The sequence below is a fragment of the Papilio machaon genome, chromosome 9, assembly GCF_912999745.1.
Source record: "Papilio machaon chromosome 9, ilPapMach1.1, whole genome shotgun sequence".
NCBI lineage: Eukaryota > Metazoa > Arthropoda > Insecta > Lepidoptera > Papilionidae > Papilio > Papilio machaon.
The window spans coordinates 8,402,416-8,421,416 of record NC_059994.1 but is presented as its reverse complement, the minus strand read 5'-3'; the positions used below and the strand labels follow the sequence as shown (position 1 = coordinate 8,421,416).

The following is a 19,001-nucleotide window of genomic DNA, read 5'->3' as shown; positions in this document are numbered from 1 at the left end:
GTGAGGCGTGAGGCCCGGCCACTGATATCTGAGGGATTCAATTTTCCCGAGCGAAGCATTATCTCTGGTTTTCGATTTGCTTGCTCTTTATTCGAATAGAGAGCATTCGTTTATTTGTAAGGGGTTCAAAATAAAATAAAATTTAGACAAAGAATTAGTTATTATTTTCAAATAAAAAATCTAGAATTTGGACATAGTTATTACGAATTGATGTGTTAGGACGAAATACTTCGAAGTATATATTACACCTGCCTAAATACATACCTTTAATAAAGATTTACTTTAGTTATTATGCGATCTCGTAGCTTTTCTATACCATCATTGTCATAGCTCTGATGCCATTTAAATTGTTACTACACGATTAATATATGTATTAGATTTGTTTCAATTTTACAAAAGGATATATTGGTGATTATAAGAAAGACTTCGTTGAGCAATTTGGTCATAGTGTAACTTATATATGTGTGTGGGTGCAGATGTGCCGGTGAGATGGGTGGGCCCGGCGCGGCAGTGGCTGGCGTGCGAGGCGGCCGGCCCGCGCCGCGCGCCTCCGCCGCCGCTGATCGACGATGACCGCCACAAGCACAAGCCATACTTCTGGCGGAGAGACGGAGAGAAACTCGATTATAAAAGGTAACTATCACGAATCAGCTCAGCATTTCTGCCTTTTTCTTTAATAAAATGTTATCCTCATAGCTAACAGATTACTTTCAAATTGTGTATAATTAACTGACTTAAAATTTCATAGTGTTCTTTCTTTAGACGTATCACCTTTTTCTATTAAAAGTTCTATTTCATTCGTCGACTTCTTGCCAGGTCTGAAAGCTGTCAACCTTGTCTGTCTACGAACAAATTAATTCGTACGATTAGATCGGGCTGCGAATCCAATGTAAGCTGACGGCAGGCTAAATCTCGTGAATTCGATTTGGGTCTCCGAGTCAGCTGTCATTTGTTCCTAAATTTACGGACGTTTATTAATTTTTTTTACGTTGCTCTACTGAAAGGGGCAGGCGCCTTTTTAATCAAAATTTCCGTCTCGATCTTCGTTCAGATTTTTCTTCGGATTAATTACATTTGAATTCATTTTTTTCACATTTTCTGTACATTATTTTAAAAAAAACCCATGCAGTGCTTAAAGGATACTGTAAATAAAAGCAAGAAGCCAAAGTCAATATTTGTCTAGATCTGGAAGGTTAAGGCGTAATACGTAAAGGACGTCTTTTGGTTTATAATATTGATATTATTAATTACTCGACAAATGAGCCAGTTTGAGAAGTACCACAATCTCATTGCAAACTTTGAAGTAGACCTCTTGATGTTTACGTTTGCACTGAATTTAAATCTTATGTAAAATTGTTGCAGGGTGTCAACAAATGGCAGCCTGGAGGTGTTCCACAAGAGAGATGTGGAGGGTGTGTACCAGTGCGGGGTGCATCACCACCGCGGTATCGTGCTCGGCAAACCCGTGCATCTTAAATTTGCATGTGAGTATTAGTTTATTTTATATAAGTATACACCATTGCATTTCAAAGTTACAAGATGTTTGCGACTTTGTTAGCGTGGAATTAAAAACAAATAGCCTAAGTTACTCCCGGGTAGCTCATGTAGCTACCATCCAGTAAAAGACTCATCAAAATCAGTCCAACAGTTTCGGAGATTATGGATAATAGTAGTAATAGTTCTAGGGAATAAACGCGTTTTTTCGGTTCATTAAACACCACAAATACAGGATGTTCACGAAATGTGATTTTTTGTTAACATTAAATTTTTATTAATTTTATAGATTATCGGCTTTTTAGTAACTAGTTAATTTTTAATATAAATATGTTACTTTTCGCTTTTTATTAGTGTTATAAATGTGAATGTTTAAATGGATGGATGTTTATCTGAAGCTATCTCCAGAACAGCTGCATCATCTCGTTTAAATTTGGTATTATTGTAGAATATAGCCTGGAAGAACACGTAGGATACCACTTAATTTTTTTTTTTTATTCCCGCACGTACGGAGTCGCAGGTGATAGCTAGCAATCAAATAATTTAGTTGTAAAACGGCCTCAAATCCAGATATAATTTATACAGCACTTGTGGTTTATTTTTATATAACGGATGACATTTATAAGACGAGAAAGTGATAGATTACTTCGAGGAAAAACTAACAGACAATTTCCCCGACACAAATTACCTCAAAGAGAGCGAACCTTTTGATATGAGATGACAGGCGGGCGGGATCAAAGCGGCGCGGCGCGTGCTGAGCGTACGCAATGGTTAAGCAGAACTTCTTTAAGTGTAAGCTGGTTTTAACGTGGGTTTACACTGGCGAAACATGTGCAAAATATGTTATAATTTTTTTTGAAAAGAGAGATGATTATATGTTTTTGTACAGGGATTTCAGCAAAGTGATTTACGCTATACTGTTATGTTGCAACACCGTATAAAAATATAACCACACATATTTAAAATTGTTGAATGGGAAATTATTTTTTTCAACAGCTTGATTCAAGCTTGTGAAGCTATTCATTGAGCTGGGGCTTTCATTAGGCGTTGAGCTGCAGCTCATGTTCAAACTTAATTGGTGCCCACCATTGTTTGCAGAACACTATGAAACTTTTTAATTAAAATTCTACGGAACTTGCTATCCATGAAAAATGCTATGTTGGGTGCAAAGATTTTATTATAATTTACATTAAAATTATATTTTATAACTAGCTTTTGCTCGCGACTCGTACCGTTCAGAATTAAAAAAGGAAACGGGATGAAAAATCTGTTTCCTGTTCCTATGGAATCTCCCCCAACAATTTTCAGTAAAATCGGTTCAGCCGTTCTTGAATTATAAATATCGTAACTAACAAGATTTTATTTTATTTCAAATAGATTTATATTTATTTTAGATGATTAATTTCAGGGTTGTCTGTAATATTAGGTTTTTAGGACTTAGTAGGAGTGAAGTTAAAGAAATAACGAAAAATTACATGAATCAGCAATGAAAGTTTTGTTTTAATATATTTACATAGAGTAGTAAACACTAAAGATGTGTTTTCCGACAATATATAAGAAATATGAGCTTAATAAAATCAATATATCATTAATACATGACTTGACGAATTTTTTTTCTCATATTTTGATTGAATGGAAACCTTTGCGTCATTGGCAGCTTTCCATCAGAGCTTCCAAGGTTCATTCTCATTCAGGGCGCAGATTCCATTATTCACCCTGAAACTATTTAAACCCTCTTATATCATGAGCTATATATCCTTTATTCATCATGTTTATATAAGTTATTCATATACATGAAATGAAAGCCAAATGAAATCACAATAAATAAATATGTAAATAGAATTTGATTAACCGTTTAAAGATTAATGAGTTTTTTTTATAAACTTTTTAAATTTATTATTACTTTAAAAGAATACAACACAACAAGATATTTCATTATCCTAATAGAACTGTTTTGGCTTAGCAAGAAATGTTTTTACGTAAGACTTTCAGTTACTCCTTTTCGTAACAATGTTTTCTTAGCGCGAGTTCCCACTATCAAAACACCAGTTAAAACACATTATGTACAAAAGAAGTATGGTAACACCTTTTTCTGTTGTCATTTAATAAGAATTATGCTATATATAAATTGTTATCATTTCTCTGATCAGTTGTACTGTTTTTAATGAGTCAGTTGTTTTGTGCTCGAACAAATTAGGGCAAAAAGCGTTCGTAGTACGTAGCGAATAATTTGCCACGGCCGTCGAGCTGGATAATTACAAGTTATTAGCACACACCAATACTTTGCTCTTTGTTATTATACGCCGCTACTTAACCATGTGGAACTTATACATTTATGTATGTGTTTCTTAACAAATGTTCGTTATAACTAATTTGAAGGGACTTGTAATTCAGTTGTTAGCCTTTATAATGGATATAGTTTTAAGGCTGTTACATGTCCTAGGCCTATATGGTCGTTTAAGGGATGATGTTAAGCTTTAAGTTAGGCTTTCTATTTAAACTCTCATTGACTACCTTTGAAATCGTTATTGACTGTTAAAAAAGCACTTATGATTCGAGAACAATAATCTGATCATTGTTTTATCGTGAAAACGTCCATATCAGGTCATGTTACCGTCAAGCCAAGAATATATCCGTTATACGAAGCGGCTGGCGACAGTGTCGACCACCCACGTCGCGGTCACATTGCAAAACCCGCCGTCTGTATATTATGTCAATCGATTACTAGAACATTGTTACATTACGTATGTAAGTATATAAATTCGTAAATACAGTAGGTATAAAAGTATCCAGATAATAAAATAGAAACTATGTATATTACGTAAAATTAGTACAAAAAAAAAATCGTCCAAAACCATAACTTAATAAAAATGATAAGTTAGCACGCGAGCTTCGCGTTTTATTTTCAATCGATACACGGCAAAGAGGAAGGGTCAAAAATAGATTTTAGTGTCTCTTCCGCGGCAATAAGCCTGCGACGTGAACCGGCCCGTACGTAGTTTTATATTCAAACATGACGACCGACCTTGTGACATGCACGGATTTATAACAAATCTATGATAAAACGAATAAACGATTTCGTGTTATTTGAGATAAATGTTTGAGTCGGAATTAATAAAGAATCAAATCGACTTTTTAATAATAACATATCCTGATTTTTAACAAAGACTAAAAGATCATGATTTTTAAATAAAATTTGTAGATAATCTTTTTAATGTTAAAATCATAAAGCCGATCATACCATATAAAATGATGACAAAGAAACTACTTCTTGACGGCATTAAAGTAATTTCTTAGCCCCCAAGTATAAAGTAAACAGATATTTGGTTTTATAATTGTGCACACTCTTTAATTCTATAATGTCTTGAAGATAAGCTTTAACTTGTAGTGCCCTGAGTGAGGGCTTCCCTCTTGAGGGCAGTGGTGCGCGACTTCACGCTCGACGCCCTGGGGCAGCGGCCGTAGGGCTGCGGCCATCTGGATCATAACCGGTTCACACGAGTTGCACAAAAATTATGCTAATCGTAGCTCTGGTGCTAAAGTTGCTTGGATAATATATTCCTCCAAGTTCAGAAAACAAATAACCGCCACATACGTTATAATAATTATAAAAAAAAAACTTTATTGATGCAGAGTTTATTGTCCGGTGGTAGCTTTGTGGCTTTCAGACTGTTAATAAAGAGTAATTACATATAGTTATGTATTATTTAACGGCAATGTCTTCTTTGATAAACAATCTGCAATCGTGTGTGGATTGAAATTCGAATAGAAATCCAATTTTCTAATCTTACTAATATTATAATGCGAATGGACGGATGGATGTTTGTTTGAAGGTATCTACGGAAGGACTCAACGGGTCTTAATGAAATTTGGTACAGATGTAAAACATAGTTTAGAAGAACACATAGGCTACTTGTTAAGTTTTTTTTTTAAAACCGAGCGGACGGAGTCGCAGGTGACAGCTAGTATATTCAAAAAGGTGGTGTTTACGTTATCTTAGATTAGGTACCAGCTACTATCACCGTACTGTCCGCCCTCCGCCCTCCGCCACCGCCGCCCCCGCATTCCCAAACATTTCTGACACAATATCACCGACATGTGTCGCCTTCATATTTCTTCCCTATTATCTCTGCTTTACTTGCTTTATGGAAAACGTACTGTCGTGTACACAAGTGATTCAGTGACAGATATTACGTTACTTAGTGAATAATTTTCCCTTAAAGATTCGAATTTAACAATACGATTACAAGTTTCCAAAGTGTAAATCTCAAACATATATTAGATGTACAAATCATTGTAAACTAGCTGACGCCAATGACTCCGTCCGTGCGGAATTAAAAAAACTAACTTATTAGCCTATGTGTTCTTTCAGTCTATGTTCAACATACATGCCAAATTTCATCGGGACCTGTTTAGCCGTTCTGGAGATACCTTCTAACAAACATCCATCCATCCATCCATCCATGCATATCCAATCTTTTGCATTTACATTATTAGTAAAATAAATCAAAGAAGTACGGAGACATCAGTTTATTACGTCTGGCGAGCAGTAATTTTAATGTGTGAATGTTTATTTACAAACCAATTTAGCTGTCCAAATTAATCCTAAAAATTTAACATATTAAAAGATTTAAGAATTAAAAGATTATTAAAGAAAAAAAAATTTTTACCACTATTGTTCACGACTGTACAATATATACGAAGCGTCCTTATGTAAGTATATTTTTACGCCGCGTAATATATCTCGAACTAAAAGGAGGTCGAATGTGTGTTTAGGTTGTTTCCGCAGTCTTTTGGGCGGGAAAAGATGAAAAATTTTCCGCAGTATACGCAATAATAACGCAACGGTTACGCTTCGATTAAAGGGATGTAGGAAGGATCTTGTGAAAATGTTTTAATCTTGTTCTGTGTGTTTGGTATATAATTTAGCTATTAATATTACTTGAAAAGATTATGAAAAAAAAGGAATTAACCTAATCTTTGTATAGAAAAACAATTAATTTACTTATTAAACATTTAAATGTCCTAGGAATTTGTTTTAAATAACGAAAACAGAATTTCTAATAACTAAATAATTTACTACCATAATCTAATTTGAATTGCTGTTTGTTTAATTAGTGTTGGATTTTGTGCAAAATACTTGGAATATCAACAACTACTATCTTGATGTTTAGATTCAAATAGTTTGTAGTCAATTTTCTTGTATTCTTTTATATATGTTTTTTAATTATAAATTCTTTCAACAAAAATGAAAAATGTATTAAATTAATCACTGACATTAAAAAATTAAGAAATAATTATCGTTACAAATTAAAATCTTATATTCCATTTAATTTGAAGTGATTTCCAGTTTTTTTTTTTTGTAAAAAATAAAATAAAGGAGCATGTGAGCACTGAACTGTGTGAAATGCTTGTATATGACCAGCTATTAAAGGGTGATGTAATCCAGTTTGAATGTCCCGTCACGTGTCATCACAATATGTACGTAAACGTCTATTTCAGTGGTAAACGCCTAATTATTATGTTGGGGATTTTATGAGTTTTCATCTTTAATATTGGTCAGGTCTTTTATGAAAATAATAGAATTTAACTAAATCTATGCATTATCTTGTTTAGAGTGGATATTCGCAATATTTTTGTATTAAGTTTCGAAGTAAAAGTCGATGTTCATCTAATTTTTCCTAAAAAAAACAACGGAACTTAAAACTTTCTTTTATAAAATAATAAATAGAGTTATCCTAGAAGCGAAAGCTAACGTTTAATAATGCGCGCTTCGAGTCTCGAGATCCCGTTTAAATATTGTTTTTACAGAAGGAAATTAATTCAGGGAACTGTTGAGTTTGTTTGCTTAACGCAATGTCGGAGCTCGAGTTACTTGTTATTTTGAAGTTGGCTAATGTTGACTGCGACCTCGCGAGCTATGGTGTATTCTAATATAGAATGTTATGGGAAAAATTTGAAGAGCATTTTTACGAGTATATTCTGATAAGGAAATGATGGGGATGGGTAGTGGATGTAACGAGGAAGGGGATGTACAGGAAAGAGAAATATATTTCTTATACACCCTGTATAACAAGCGATCGATTCATACACGTAGTGGTTATAAATTATTTCTATGCAAGACTTCTATTCAGCTGAACTCTGATAACGAATTCGGTATCAAGTTCCAGTGGGTAAATAACAGTTAATCTCTCATAACTATTCCCAAAAGGATATCATAAATATTGTAGAATATTCGTTAAGTTTCCATTAAAGACGCGTACAAAATATGCTATCTCTATTTTTAAAAGTGAACGGAGTGGGATAACAATATGCAACCAAAGGTTAGTTTAATAAAAAAAATGTTAATACTTTTTTCGTCCCTATCCCGCGAAGAAAGTATCTAAAGCATAAAACATTATATTAACTTAAGTAGCCTTTATAATGAGCTGTAAGGATTACATAAACTTTTTATATAAATTATCCTGGATAAAAGATAAGCGTACTTATATAATTCTCGCTTAAATCTTTTAAAAGATAACAAATAAATTTTTACAATCTTTGCTTGTATTTTTTATCCAATAAAATTCTTTCTTACGAATTGTTGATATAATATATAGGAACATAAGCGATAAAATAAATATTTTTTTTGTGAATTTAATTTAAATTGAATAAAGTTTCAATTTAAATTGATTTTTAAAATGATTTCAGGTTTGAGCGTGTATTTAGAACAAATGTACTTTAATGATTAACCAGAGTTCATAGTAAAAAACATTGTAACGTATAGCAGGCGACAGGCTGGAGGCAAGCCGCGCAATCCATCATACTGTGTAGATTAATATTGTTCCCGGGCCCCTGACTACGCCCACACATATATCATCTCATTCACACGTTTTCAATTACGGGATTTTTTTTTTACATAAATGCTTTTCCTGTCAATGAAATTGAGTTATTAAAACCTAGCTTTTACCCGCGACTCCGTCCGCGCAGAATAAAAAAAAAAAAGAAAACGGGGTAAAAATTATCCTATGTCCTATTCCTGGTTCTAAGCTACCTGCCCACCAATTTTCAGCTAAATCAGTTCGACCGTTCTTGAGTTATAAATTGTGTAACTAACACGACTTTCTTTTATATTTATAGATAGATAAATATATTGGAATATATTTTTATACATATTTCTCAATGACAAGATGAAAAAAAATTATAAAAAAGACTAATAGATTAAATGTCTTTCTTTTATCTGCTAAAAAATATTTGAAATTTTAAGATTTACCAGTTTTTGCACATTTTAAATTACACTAAAAATCCGGTGTAAATTATTATCAGAAACTTGTACAGATAATTTTAATTTTATTATAACATTAATACTTGTCTATTTGTTACAGACATGGATAAGCAATTCTCACGACACCCGGAGAACATGACAGTACCCTTGAGGCAGCCGGCGGCTCTATCGTGCGGCATCAACTCCGGCCCCCCGCCCCTTATCTCCTGGCTGAGGGACGGCGAGGATCTGCCACGGGATCCCAGGTACCTACTCATCGCTAATTTTATTAGACAAATAAATGTTTTCCACTTACGATCGAATATTGTATAACAAGACAATAAGTTTCAAAAAAGTTATAATATGTTTTTTTCTGTAGATATCACATATTGGAGACGCAGTTGTTAATCATGGACGTGACGCCAGAGGACGCTGGCACATACAAGTATGATGTTCATATATTTGTTGCTATAACAATGAATTATAATTGTCACGTAATAACTTGGAAATTATTTATATTTATACAGTAGAAGGCGGCAAATGATTACTGTCACCTGCCATTATTAACTTACCGCTACCCAGAGATATCCAAAATGTGTATGTAACAGATGCTTATTAAAATATTTAATGCACAGATGATAAGATAAATTGAAAAACTTTTCCGAGTCAACGTCCTCTTTCTTCCCTCACTCTTGGCTACCTAGCATAATAGATAAAAAAGGTTCATTACCTGTGAACTTGTCCAGATGTATAGCAACAAACCAGTTGGCGAATAGAAGTCGCGTGAGCTACAGCGGTAGTCTTCAGGTCGTGGCTTCAGACGACAGGGAGCCCGGCCTGTTGGAAGTGCACCACGCCGCGCAGTTCGTGACGCCCAGGGGAACAGACGTGGAGCTGCTGTGCCCCGTTCTTGGATGGCCCAGACCAAAGGTGAGATAGGTAATGGTCTATTGGAGAAGGTGGTTTATAAATGTGGCTTTTGTAGTTTTTCTTCTAGTGGAATTACCTTAGAAATAATTTAAAATGTTTTTAATCTTTACAAAATGTATATTAAAGTTGTGGGGTAGGCTGAGATTTAAGATTTCCATGCTGCTATCTTAGCATACCTGACTCCAGCGGCACATATGTTGCAGCTGACGTGGCGACAGACGCCTCCGGGGGAGAGACCTCGCGAACTGGAATCGACGACCGAGGTGCTGGTACTGCGTAACCTGCAGGCGGACCAGGAGGGCTTCTACACCTGCGAGGTGGATGGACTGCCTCAACTCATCAAGGTAACCAACATGTACGAAAGTGTGTATCTTTAGGAACGACAACTTCCCATTTCATTGACATTAGTTGAACTCAGTAAGGTCAAAAATTTCCTCTTAGCAAAATACACGGTTTTGCTAAATCCATCTTTTGGTGGAATTAGTGATTACAACTGGAAACTCAAACTTTTTTGTTAGATCATAAGGAACTGGTTTCTTTATGTAGGCGAAGAAATGTTTTATCTCAGAATTTAAAGGAAAATTTTCATATCCAAGAATCATTATGCGACATCACAAGACATTTGTAATCGTTTTTCCCTCCAACCCATTTCCAGACAACAATTGTTAACAGTTCGTTTGAAATAATTTCATTGTTGACTACGCGTTATCATTGTTTGACAGTCGAGCTCTAGTTATACAATATCTTGAATGTTTTCACGTAATTGTGTCGTTATATACAATCTTACAATGGTATCCTATTTTAATAACAACCAGATACTCTTAAGTCTTAACGGTAACCTGGAATTTAAAACGATGCGACTCCGTCTTCGTGGAATTAAAAAAAATCGTAATAAGTACTAGTCTATGTGTTTTTCCAGATTATGTTCTACATCTGTGCCAAATTTCATCAAGATCTGTTGAGTCGTTCCGGAGATACCTTCTAACAAACATCCATCCATCTAAACATTCGCATTTATAATTTCTAAAACTACTAAACCTTACTCAAAATATTCTTTACTGTTAGATAAATGGATTATCCTCAATTTTATTAATTCCTGAAATTAAAAGTATTTTATCGCGTTTTGATAAATCTATATATAGAAAAGAAAGTCGTGTTGGTTACAATATTTATAACTCAAGATCGGTCGAACTGATTTAGCTGAAAATTGATGGGGAGGTAGCTTAGAACTAGGAGACGAACATAGGAACTTTTTTATCTCGTGTGCATTTTTTTTTATTCCGCGCGGACGGAGTCGCAGGTAAAAGCTAGTTGAAATTAAAAGCGTTACGAAAGAATATTCGTAGCAGAAAATAGGAATGGTTTATATATGTATGAAAAATATCAACAATAATAGAACAATTCCTGTAACATTTAAAATAATCTGTAGTCAATTGGTAGGTTTTTTTGTCCGGTAGTATAAAGTAAGGTTAGGTTTCAAACGAAGTAAACAGATTAATTTCATCATAAAGGTAATGCTATCTTGTTTCATCTTATGTGTGCTAGTTGAGACGGCACGCCCAAGGCCCGGGGCACACGCTTTCATTAAAAATAAATATTCCCGTATCAAGTTGGATAACGACACCTCTTACGTATATTGTCGTAACTCAAAAAATATCTTTTATTTCAGTAGTACCTTTTAAGTGCATGATATGAACATAAAAGTGTCCAGATGTTGAGAGTACATTCCAATAAAAATCTCATGATTTGAACGACATATTTAGATAATTTCAGGAACAATAAGATCTTGTTTAGCACAGTTAAAAAACAAGCTGAAAAAATCGTTTCGTTTAAAAAATGAGTTGTCACCATACGCGTAGGGCCCTTCCAAATGGGAATATTCCCAGAGATACACGTGTAACCCGGTGTACTTCTGCTGTACCATTAATATTTAATAAGGCGTGGTTGTAAAATGTGCTCTCATCTTTTATTTAAGGGCACACTTTTTATCTCCTGCCAGTTTTGTTGTACTTAGAAACAATTAAAAATCAAGGCGATATTGTTGGTCTACAAGATCGCCTTGATTTAATATTGTTTACTAGCTGTCGCCCGCGACTCCGTCCGAAAAAAACTTAATAAGTACCCTATGTGTTCTTCTTGATTATGTTCTACATTTGTGCCAAATTTCATCAAGATCCCTTCAGCCGTTCTTGAAATACATTTAAACAAACATCCATCCATCCATTCATCTAAACATTCGCATTTATAATATTGAATATGATTTGTTAATGATACTCAGAAGCATGTATCTTACCATCTAAAACTACCCTTAACAGAGTTTCAACGTTAGTATCTTCGAGCCAGTGACCGTGTCTCTGGTGCCGGCGTCTAAGGAGGTGCTGCGCGCGAGCACCGTACGCTTCAACTGCTCTGTGACCGGCAAACCTGAGCCTCGCATCTCCTGGTACAAGGACGGACAGCCCCTAACCCTCGCCGGCAGGGTAAGTACTCTGAACAAGCAACATACATCAACTACTGACAGGAAAACGTATGTATTGTATGTCTTATTGACGTACTTAAGCAGTGGCTTCGTTTTAAAATTCTTAATTTACACTTAGTTTGTACCTCAGTGGTCATTAAACGACTCTGAATGCGGCATTAAACTTGAGATTAAATTAGTTCGTTCTTTATAGACTAAATAAAGTTAGTTACAGAATGTTACAAAGTGTGATATCGTTGTGCAGATAAATCTGCGATCGTCCGCCGACGTGAACCGCATGCAGCTCGTGATCAGCGGAGTGACGTCAGACGACGCAGGTGAACAGTTGTGCGATGTTGTGATCAGATGAGAGAGATCAGATGTAGGATGTTGTGTGGAGACATGAAGGTGTTGTTGCGCAGGCGTGTACCAGTGCGTGGCGCAGTGCGGCGGGGCGGGGCGGTGGGCGTGGTCCTCTGCGTGGGCGGCGCTGAACGTGACGGGGGCGTGGGCGGCGGCGCCGGGCGCACTGCGCTGCCTGCCCGCCGGCCCGCGCCGTGTGGCGCTGCGCTGGCTGCCCGCCGCTGAGAAAGTCGTCGCCTACACCGTCGATACCACACCCAGAGGTATTATATTCTAGAAGACAAGCGAGCGGTTCAATTTCATTTATTGATGAACAAATACTAATAACTAATATATACTTCGTTTTATTACGACGAATAAGGGATATATTGTAAGTTCCAATGTGGTTACAGACGGGCCGGGAATCTCGATAACGGGGCAGCCGCAGACAGGCACTGAGCAAGTCATCACCCTAAAGGAACCGCTCACTCCTTACTTCTTCCAGGTATGTCTCACCTTTATCCTCTGTTATTTAAAAATGGACTCTGGATGTACAGTTTAAAAAAGTACTGGCGTGTACCACTGTTTGTTACATTACAGGTCCGAGCGTACATCCCCTCGTCGAACAAGAAGAATGTAGCGAGCGACATGTCGGAGAGTGTCGTCTGTCAGGGACAGGGAGGTTCGTAAGTTCTTTTTTTGGAATTTTTTAACGAAGAAGGTATCCATTTTTCGATGTAATATTAGTTAATACTTTCACATAAACTTATGTATCAGTTAATGTCACATAGTAATACGTCGCACTTGTTTGTCGTTATGTTTTACCTGTGCCGATGTGTTGACGATAGTTATAATAAAGAGGCAACGTTGTGTTGTAGTGCCGGTGCGTGTGTCTCGGTCGGAGGGCGTGTCGGGGGGCGTGTCGGTGTCGTGGCGTCAGTTCGCACGCGAGCAGCCGGGCGTGGTGCAGTGGGTGTTGCAGCACAAGCCGGACAACGCCACATTGGAGCACAACATCACGCTGCCCGGACATGTCACTAACTATACTCTGCTAGGTGAGATTGTCGTGAAACTAGTCTCATTTTGAGAGGCAATAGTTGACTATTACTACTCTAACTTGTCTACATTAATACAGCAGACGCTAGTACGGCGTGGGTGCGCGTGCTGGGCAGCCGCAACCTGACCTGGCTGCCTCAGGACCTCTGCTTGCTACCCTGGACCTCCACGGCCAGCGCGGACCTCTCTCCCTACAGGTAGGACCTTCGCAGGTCTCAGTTTAGATTTAGAAGGCTCTGATTTTGAGAAAAAAGGAAAGTTGTAGATACACAATTTATTAAACCAAGGTGTACCAAATTAACACCAAAATCAAATGTGCTCGTGGTTAAAAGGTTGTTTAATCATAATCTGTTCGTAAGAAACGAGATGCTTACAATAGTTAATTTGTTTGAACTCCCGATATTTCTTGCGCAGTTGCATACGTCATGGCCACGGGCCGGTCGTTGATGTGTGGTAGTTTGAAAAAATTTTAAAGATAGCCGTATCTGTCTACCTTGTTTCTGGAACAAGGTATATTGATGTATGTCAGTAGTGACATAACATGTGTGTGTCACTACTGACAGTGAGGCGGGTCCGGTGCCGGAGCGCGTGCGCGTGTCGGGAGTGGGGGGGCGCGGGTTCGCGGTGCAGTGGCAGTGCGCGCGCTGCGAGGGCGTCCCCGACATCGCCTTCCGCGTCTGCTTCCGCAACACCGACGGCGACGGCGAAGACGACTGTCAGGAGAGGTCAGACATCGACTCCTTATCATTCTTAAATTTCATTTAATACAAGCATGAATCCAGACAATGTTGTTTCGTTTCCTATGTAGCTACAAGAGCAGCGCGACTGTGGAGGGTCTGGAGCCGGGCAGCGAGTACGAGGTGCGCGTGCAGGCGGTGTCAGTGGGGGGCAGGCCGCGCGGCGCCTTCAGCGACCCAGTGCGCGTCACCACACAGCCTGAAGGTACCTCTACACGTAAATCTCTGCCAGACAAACTACCGCACCCCGAGTCATTCAGTGGTAGATTTCAAACATTTTCCTTAGCATAAATATCTCATACCAAATCTACGTTAAGATAGACTATTTAAACTCTCTTTTTCTAATTATTTCTATCGATGTATTTCTACTTTTCCTTTATTTACTTTGAGAAAACTATGCGTTTTATTATGAAGTAAGCGTGTGGTTGTGAGGTCCGGGGCTTGTGGGCGAGCTGTCGTACGCGTTCGTGAACGCGACGTCGGTGCGCGTGCGCTGGCGGGGTGCGGCGGCGCGCTACACTGTGCGGTACTGCTCGCGTCTGCGCCTGCCTGTAGAGCAGTGGGACGCTCTCACCACTCTCAACAACACCGCGCTTGTAAGCACACAACTGATCATCCTACCGTTCAATATTATTACTTCCGTTTAAAAATGAAATATGACAATATTTTTTTATTCCCAGATAACCGGCTTGGAACCTACGGAGCAGATGTACGTGATGGTGACGGGACATGAGCCGCAGGGTCACAGCCGCATACTAACCATTCCCGCGCAGTTCAAGGATCTAGGTGGGTACCATGTGTATTAAGAGTCGATTCGTATCCGACTCGAAGGACAATAAAAGCTAGTAATTATTTAAAATCTGATCTTCAAGTTGTATGTTATGTGTTTATCATTGTTATATGTGTTGTGCAGAAGCAAAGGAGTTGAAGTACGTGTACACGCGTAACGGCGTGCGCGTGTGGTGGGAGGAGGGGGGTGGTGGGAGCGGCGCGCGCGTCGTGCGCGTCGTGCGTTACGCGCAGAACATCACGCGCCCCGTGGAGCACTGGCACGCGCGTAACGTCTCCGACATGCACGTTGAGGTAACCGACACTGCTACTGCCACATTGTTATACAAAAGTAAATCCAGCAGCGTGACAACCGTGACGGCATATGACGTGATTGTCATGATGTCCGTCACGCCCCCTATATAAATTTAGTTGCTACTTTCTATGAGCTAATTCTGTCTCCAGCTGGAGGATCTGGACCCGTCGTTGCCCGTGTACGTGATGGTGACGCTGCCCGGACCAGACAAGCCAAACCAGGTGCTGACCATCCCGCCGAGACCCCACGACAACTACAACCTCTACCTTAGTGAGTGTCATGCTAAATTTGTTATAGACAGGTAGTTAACGTTTTACGAGTTGTAATCTAACAGGCTATATTTTATTTATAATTTTTAATTTAGCTTTTTTTTAGTGAACTGAATATAATTGTGTGTTGATATCCCAGGCGTGGGAGTGGGCGTGGGCGTGTGCGTGTTGTGCGCCGCGTTCGTGGCCGCCGCCTGCATCTGGAAGAAATACAAGAACCGCTCCAGACTGAGGTCGGTGCATTACTGAATGTCAACTGATATACAAACATACAAAATAACAAGAAATTAAATAACAAAATAACCAGAAATTTTAATCTTATTTTCAAATTCCAGATCACGCAGAAATCAACACGCTTTAGAAGAGATGGATGAAGGAAGCTCCGAAATGAAGGTACGCAACAGATAGTTACTTTGCACTTCAGATTCCTATGGTATCGAAAAATTCTAAATATAGTCTTCGTACACAGACATACTTCACGTATGTTTTAGGCTACATATATTAATTTGACTTAGTATTATCAGAAGAAAAGAAATGCTTTGTTTTCGTTTATTTTTGTGTCGACTGTATGAGAATGTGTCTGTTATCAGATGGGAGCGGGCGGCAGCGGAGTGGGCGGGAGGCTGGCCAATGGCGGTGCGTGCGGCGAGCCCTTGCTCAATGGTCATCTGCGTCCACATCAACATGTCAGTCATACAAACATGTCTACCTCACTTGTGCACAAATCATTGACTTACTGTTCTTATTTTCTTGCTTATTGTTCCAGAGTAAAACTCCGAACGGCAAAGTGAAGAAAGCACACCTGTACGAGGTGTTCGACGTGTCCCGCGAGGAGGGCGACGTGACGGTGGAGACAGTGCTGGAGGACGGGCCCGCCTACAGCCTGCTGGACACCTCGCGCCGCCCCGAGCACGAGACACGCCCCCCGACACGAGAGCCCCGCCCCCACAAGCTGCCCGACGACAACATGAACTCCGAGCTGAACAGGACCGCCGACAGCCACCTCGACACCGCCGGCCTGCAGCCCACGCTGCAGCCCAACGGTTGAGACGCCCCCCGCCGCGGACCTCTAGAATTACAAGGGGGTGGGCGACCCCCCGGACCCGACGCGCGCCCCCCGTCGCCGGGGGCGGTGTCGTTGTATATTTAGTACCGGATAGATTGAGATTTTGTACAGACCTCCTCTCGGTCTCGGTTTGCGCGAGGACAACTTGGCGTGTTTTGTTCCTAAACTAGACTTTATTTTCAACTTGTCAAGGCTGATTTTTGCTAACAATAGTACGGGTTTTATACGTAATCGTAACTTGTAGTTCCGTCGGCTCGGATAATAGAAACACAATCGTGGGCACGTGAAGTTATTCTCGCCGGGACTCGGCCCGCGAGTTGAAGCACCCTCGTTGTATTGTACATAGACAAGTAGTGTGGCTGCGCAAGTGGCGCCACTCGCACGAGGGAATGCGGCGAGACAATAAACTAGTAATGGCGCGAAACACTTAACCTCAAAATATTCCGAACGAAGGCAGATTTCGGATCGTCTCGAGTTTGTATATACTACATCGTATCGCAGTGCCTCAGAAAAGTACATATTAGGTGATCCTCGTTTAAACAAAAAAAAAAAAAACTACAAAATAGATTTCACCGTTAGTGCAACTTAAGCGTACAAAATATAGACCAAAATGTAACCCAAACAGTTTAACACAAACTCACTTGTACCTATACATAGCACGAAAGTATTTATTGATGTTGAAGAAAAAAATATTTATTTAATCTCCGCTGTTTATTTCCCAGTCAGTTTGTAGACAAAGCCTGAGAAGCTATCCAGTTACCTTCACGTTACATTCCACATCACCCGTGTCATACGTATCACCCGTGTCACACTTGTCACCCGTGTCACACTTGTCACATGCGCCACGTTTGTCACATTTGGCATACGTGTCACACTTGTGATACGTGTCACACATGTCACCCGCGTGGTGACAGACAAGTTAATTTTTCTTTAACTTACAGTTTTCTGTTCATATTATATTCGTGTTACAATAACAAAGAAAACATCATACAATATATAATACAAGCACATAGTTGTTTTGTTTAATAGACATTTAAAAACCTAAGAGAACAAACAGTTAGATAGTTAAAGGATAAAAATGTGTAAAAAAGAATAAAAATATTTAATTATAAAAAATATAACAACGAACTACTGATATATACGAGTATATGAAATATAAAAAATAGTTTATTGCTAGTTACTAAAGTTTTGAGGTTATGTGACATCGGAGAGCAGCAGGTTGTTTGTTTCGGTTTCCTTTAGTTTTAGGAGAGAGATCCGCGATCATAATTCCATATCACAATTATATCTACCTCATTTTCTTCGTAGTAATATTCTTTTAGATGTTAAAATCAATGGTTGATTCGTTGAAAGTTTTTTTTTCTTTACCCATCGATACCGAATAGATATAAAAGCACCTTCATATACCTAGTTTTTTTTTCTATTATTTATTTTAGCACTAAGGATTTGTTTTTTTAAATTTTATCATTGTAATTTCACATACAAGTTCATCCAAACACATACATACATTTCCACAGTTCCTTCCCAAACATATATCGTTTCATGTTAATATTTTATTGTAAAGATTTATAGATTTTTTCAAAATTTAAGAAATAGTTATAATATTCTGTCCCTAGTTCAGTTTTATTGAGCAATCTAACATATTAGGTCTGTATAAAGTTGAGAGACGAAAGTTTCCTTGCTTATTACAAACGCGTACAATATAAAGAATTTATGAGTGGAAGCACCTAGGTACAATTTATTTGTATTTATTATAAGTCGTAATAAACTTAACGAGTGCGATTCCCATCGGTCAAAAGTAGAAACAATTACAAATTAAATTTAATAAATTTTAACAGAGAATCTTCGATAACTGAGACAGAGTTTATAAAATTTTACTGGAAACAGTTAAGAATTCATTGTTATTTATAATGTTTTAGGTAATAGTAAGTGTTCGTACAAAGCAATATGTCTCTTTTGGCCGCTGGAGGGCGCTCGCATTGTATATATAATGTATTAAGTCAGTTTAAATATTAAAATTAAATCGCCGACTAAGTACCTGAAAACTTCAATTAAAATAAGTTAATATAGGCGTAGAATTAGCTCTTAAAATCTAGAATTTTATCTTTGGCGCTAGGTTTTGTCACAGGGTCTAATGTTTCTACGTCGTCAGCCCGCGGCCGGTGGGCGTGGCCTGTGAGGTGGGCGTGGCCTGTGAGGTGGGCGTGGCCGCGTTACGTCACGTCGGGTAAATGTTATCCATTTGTCAGTGCAGTTGAAATAGCTGGACCAATTGTTGGCCAAATATCTTTATCTAAGAGTAAGAGTTGTTGAAAGTCAATG

General features: G+C 38.3%; 1 protein-coding gene across 1 annotated transcript in view; it reads left to right on the top strand.

The window, feature by feature from the left end:
- LOC106719410 (protogenin) overlaps positions 1-17,323 on the top strand; it is a 69,328-nt gene extending 52,005 nt beyond the window's left edge. Inside the window, exons 2-24 of the mRNA XM_045679502.1 lie at positions 477-633; positions 1,363-1,484; positions 8,859-9,003; positions 9,117-9,182; positions 9,484-9,667; positions 9,871-10,011; positions 11,983-12,147; positions 12,391-12,463; positions 12,548-12,751; positions 12,881-12,972; positions 13,068-13,149; positions 13,346-13,522; positions 13,603-13,720; positions 14,087-14,248; positions 14,332-14,465; positions 14,693-14,856; positions 14,941-15,046; positions 15,174-15,343; positions 15,494-15,614; positions 15,753-15,846; positions 15,949-16,006; positions 16,204-16,299; positions 16,380-17,323. Coding sequence (XP_045535458.1) covers positions 477-633; positions 1,363-1,484; positions 8,859-9,003; positions 9,117-9,182; positions 9,484-9,667; positions 9,871-10,011; positions 11,983-12,147; positions 12,391-12,463; positions 12,548-12,751; positions 12,881-12,972; positions 13,068-13,149; positions 13,346-13,522; positions 13,603-13,720; positions 14,087-14,248; positions 14,332-14,465; positions 14,693-14,856; positions 14,941-15,046; positions 15,174-15,343; positions 15,494-15,614; positions 15,753-15,846; positions 15,949-16,006; positions 16,204-16,299; positions 16,380-16,661 — 3,113 coding nt within the window. The 3' untranslated portion in view covers positions 16,662-17,323. The remainder of the gene's footprint in view (positions 1-476; positions 634-1,362; positions 1,485-8,858; positions 9,004-9,116; positions 9,183-9,483; positions 9,668-9,870; positions 10,012-11,982; positions 12,148-12,390; positions 12,464-12,547; positions 12,752-12,880; positions 12,973-13,067; positions 13,150-13,345; positions 13,523-13,602; positions 13,721-14,086; positions 14,249-14,331; positions 14,466-14,692; positions 14,857-14,940; positions 15,047-15,173; positions 15,344-15,493; positions 15,615-15,752; positions 15,847-15,948; positions 16,007-16,203; positions 16,300-16,379) is intronic.
- Positions 17,324-19,001: the final 1,678 nt, after the last annotated feature.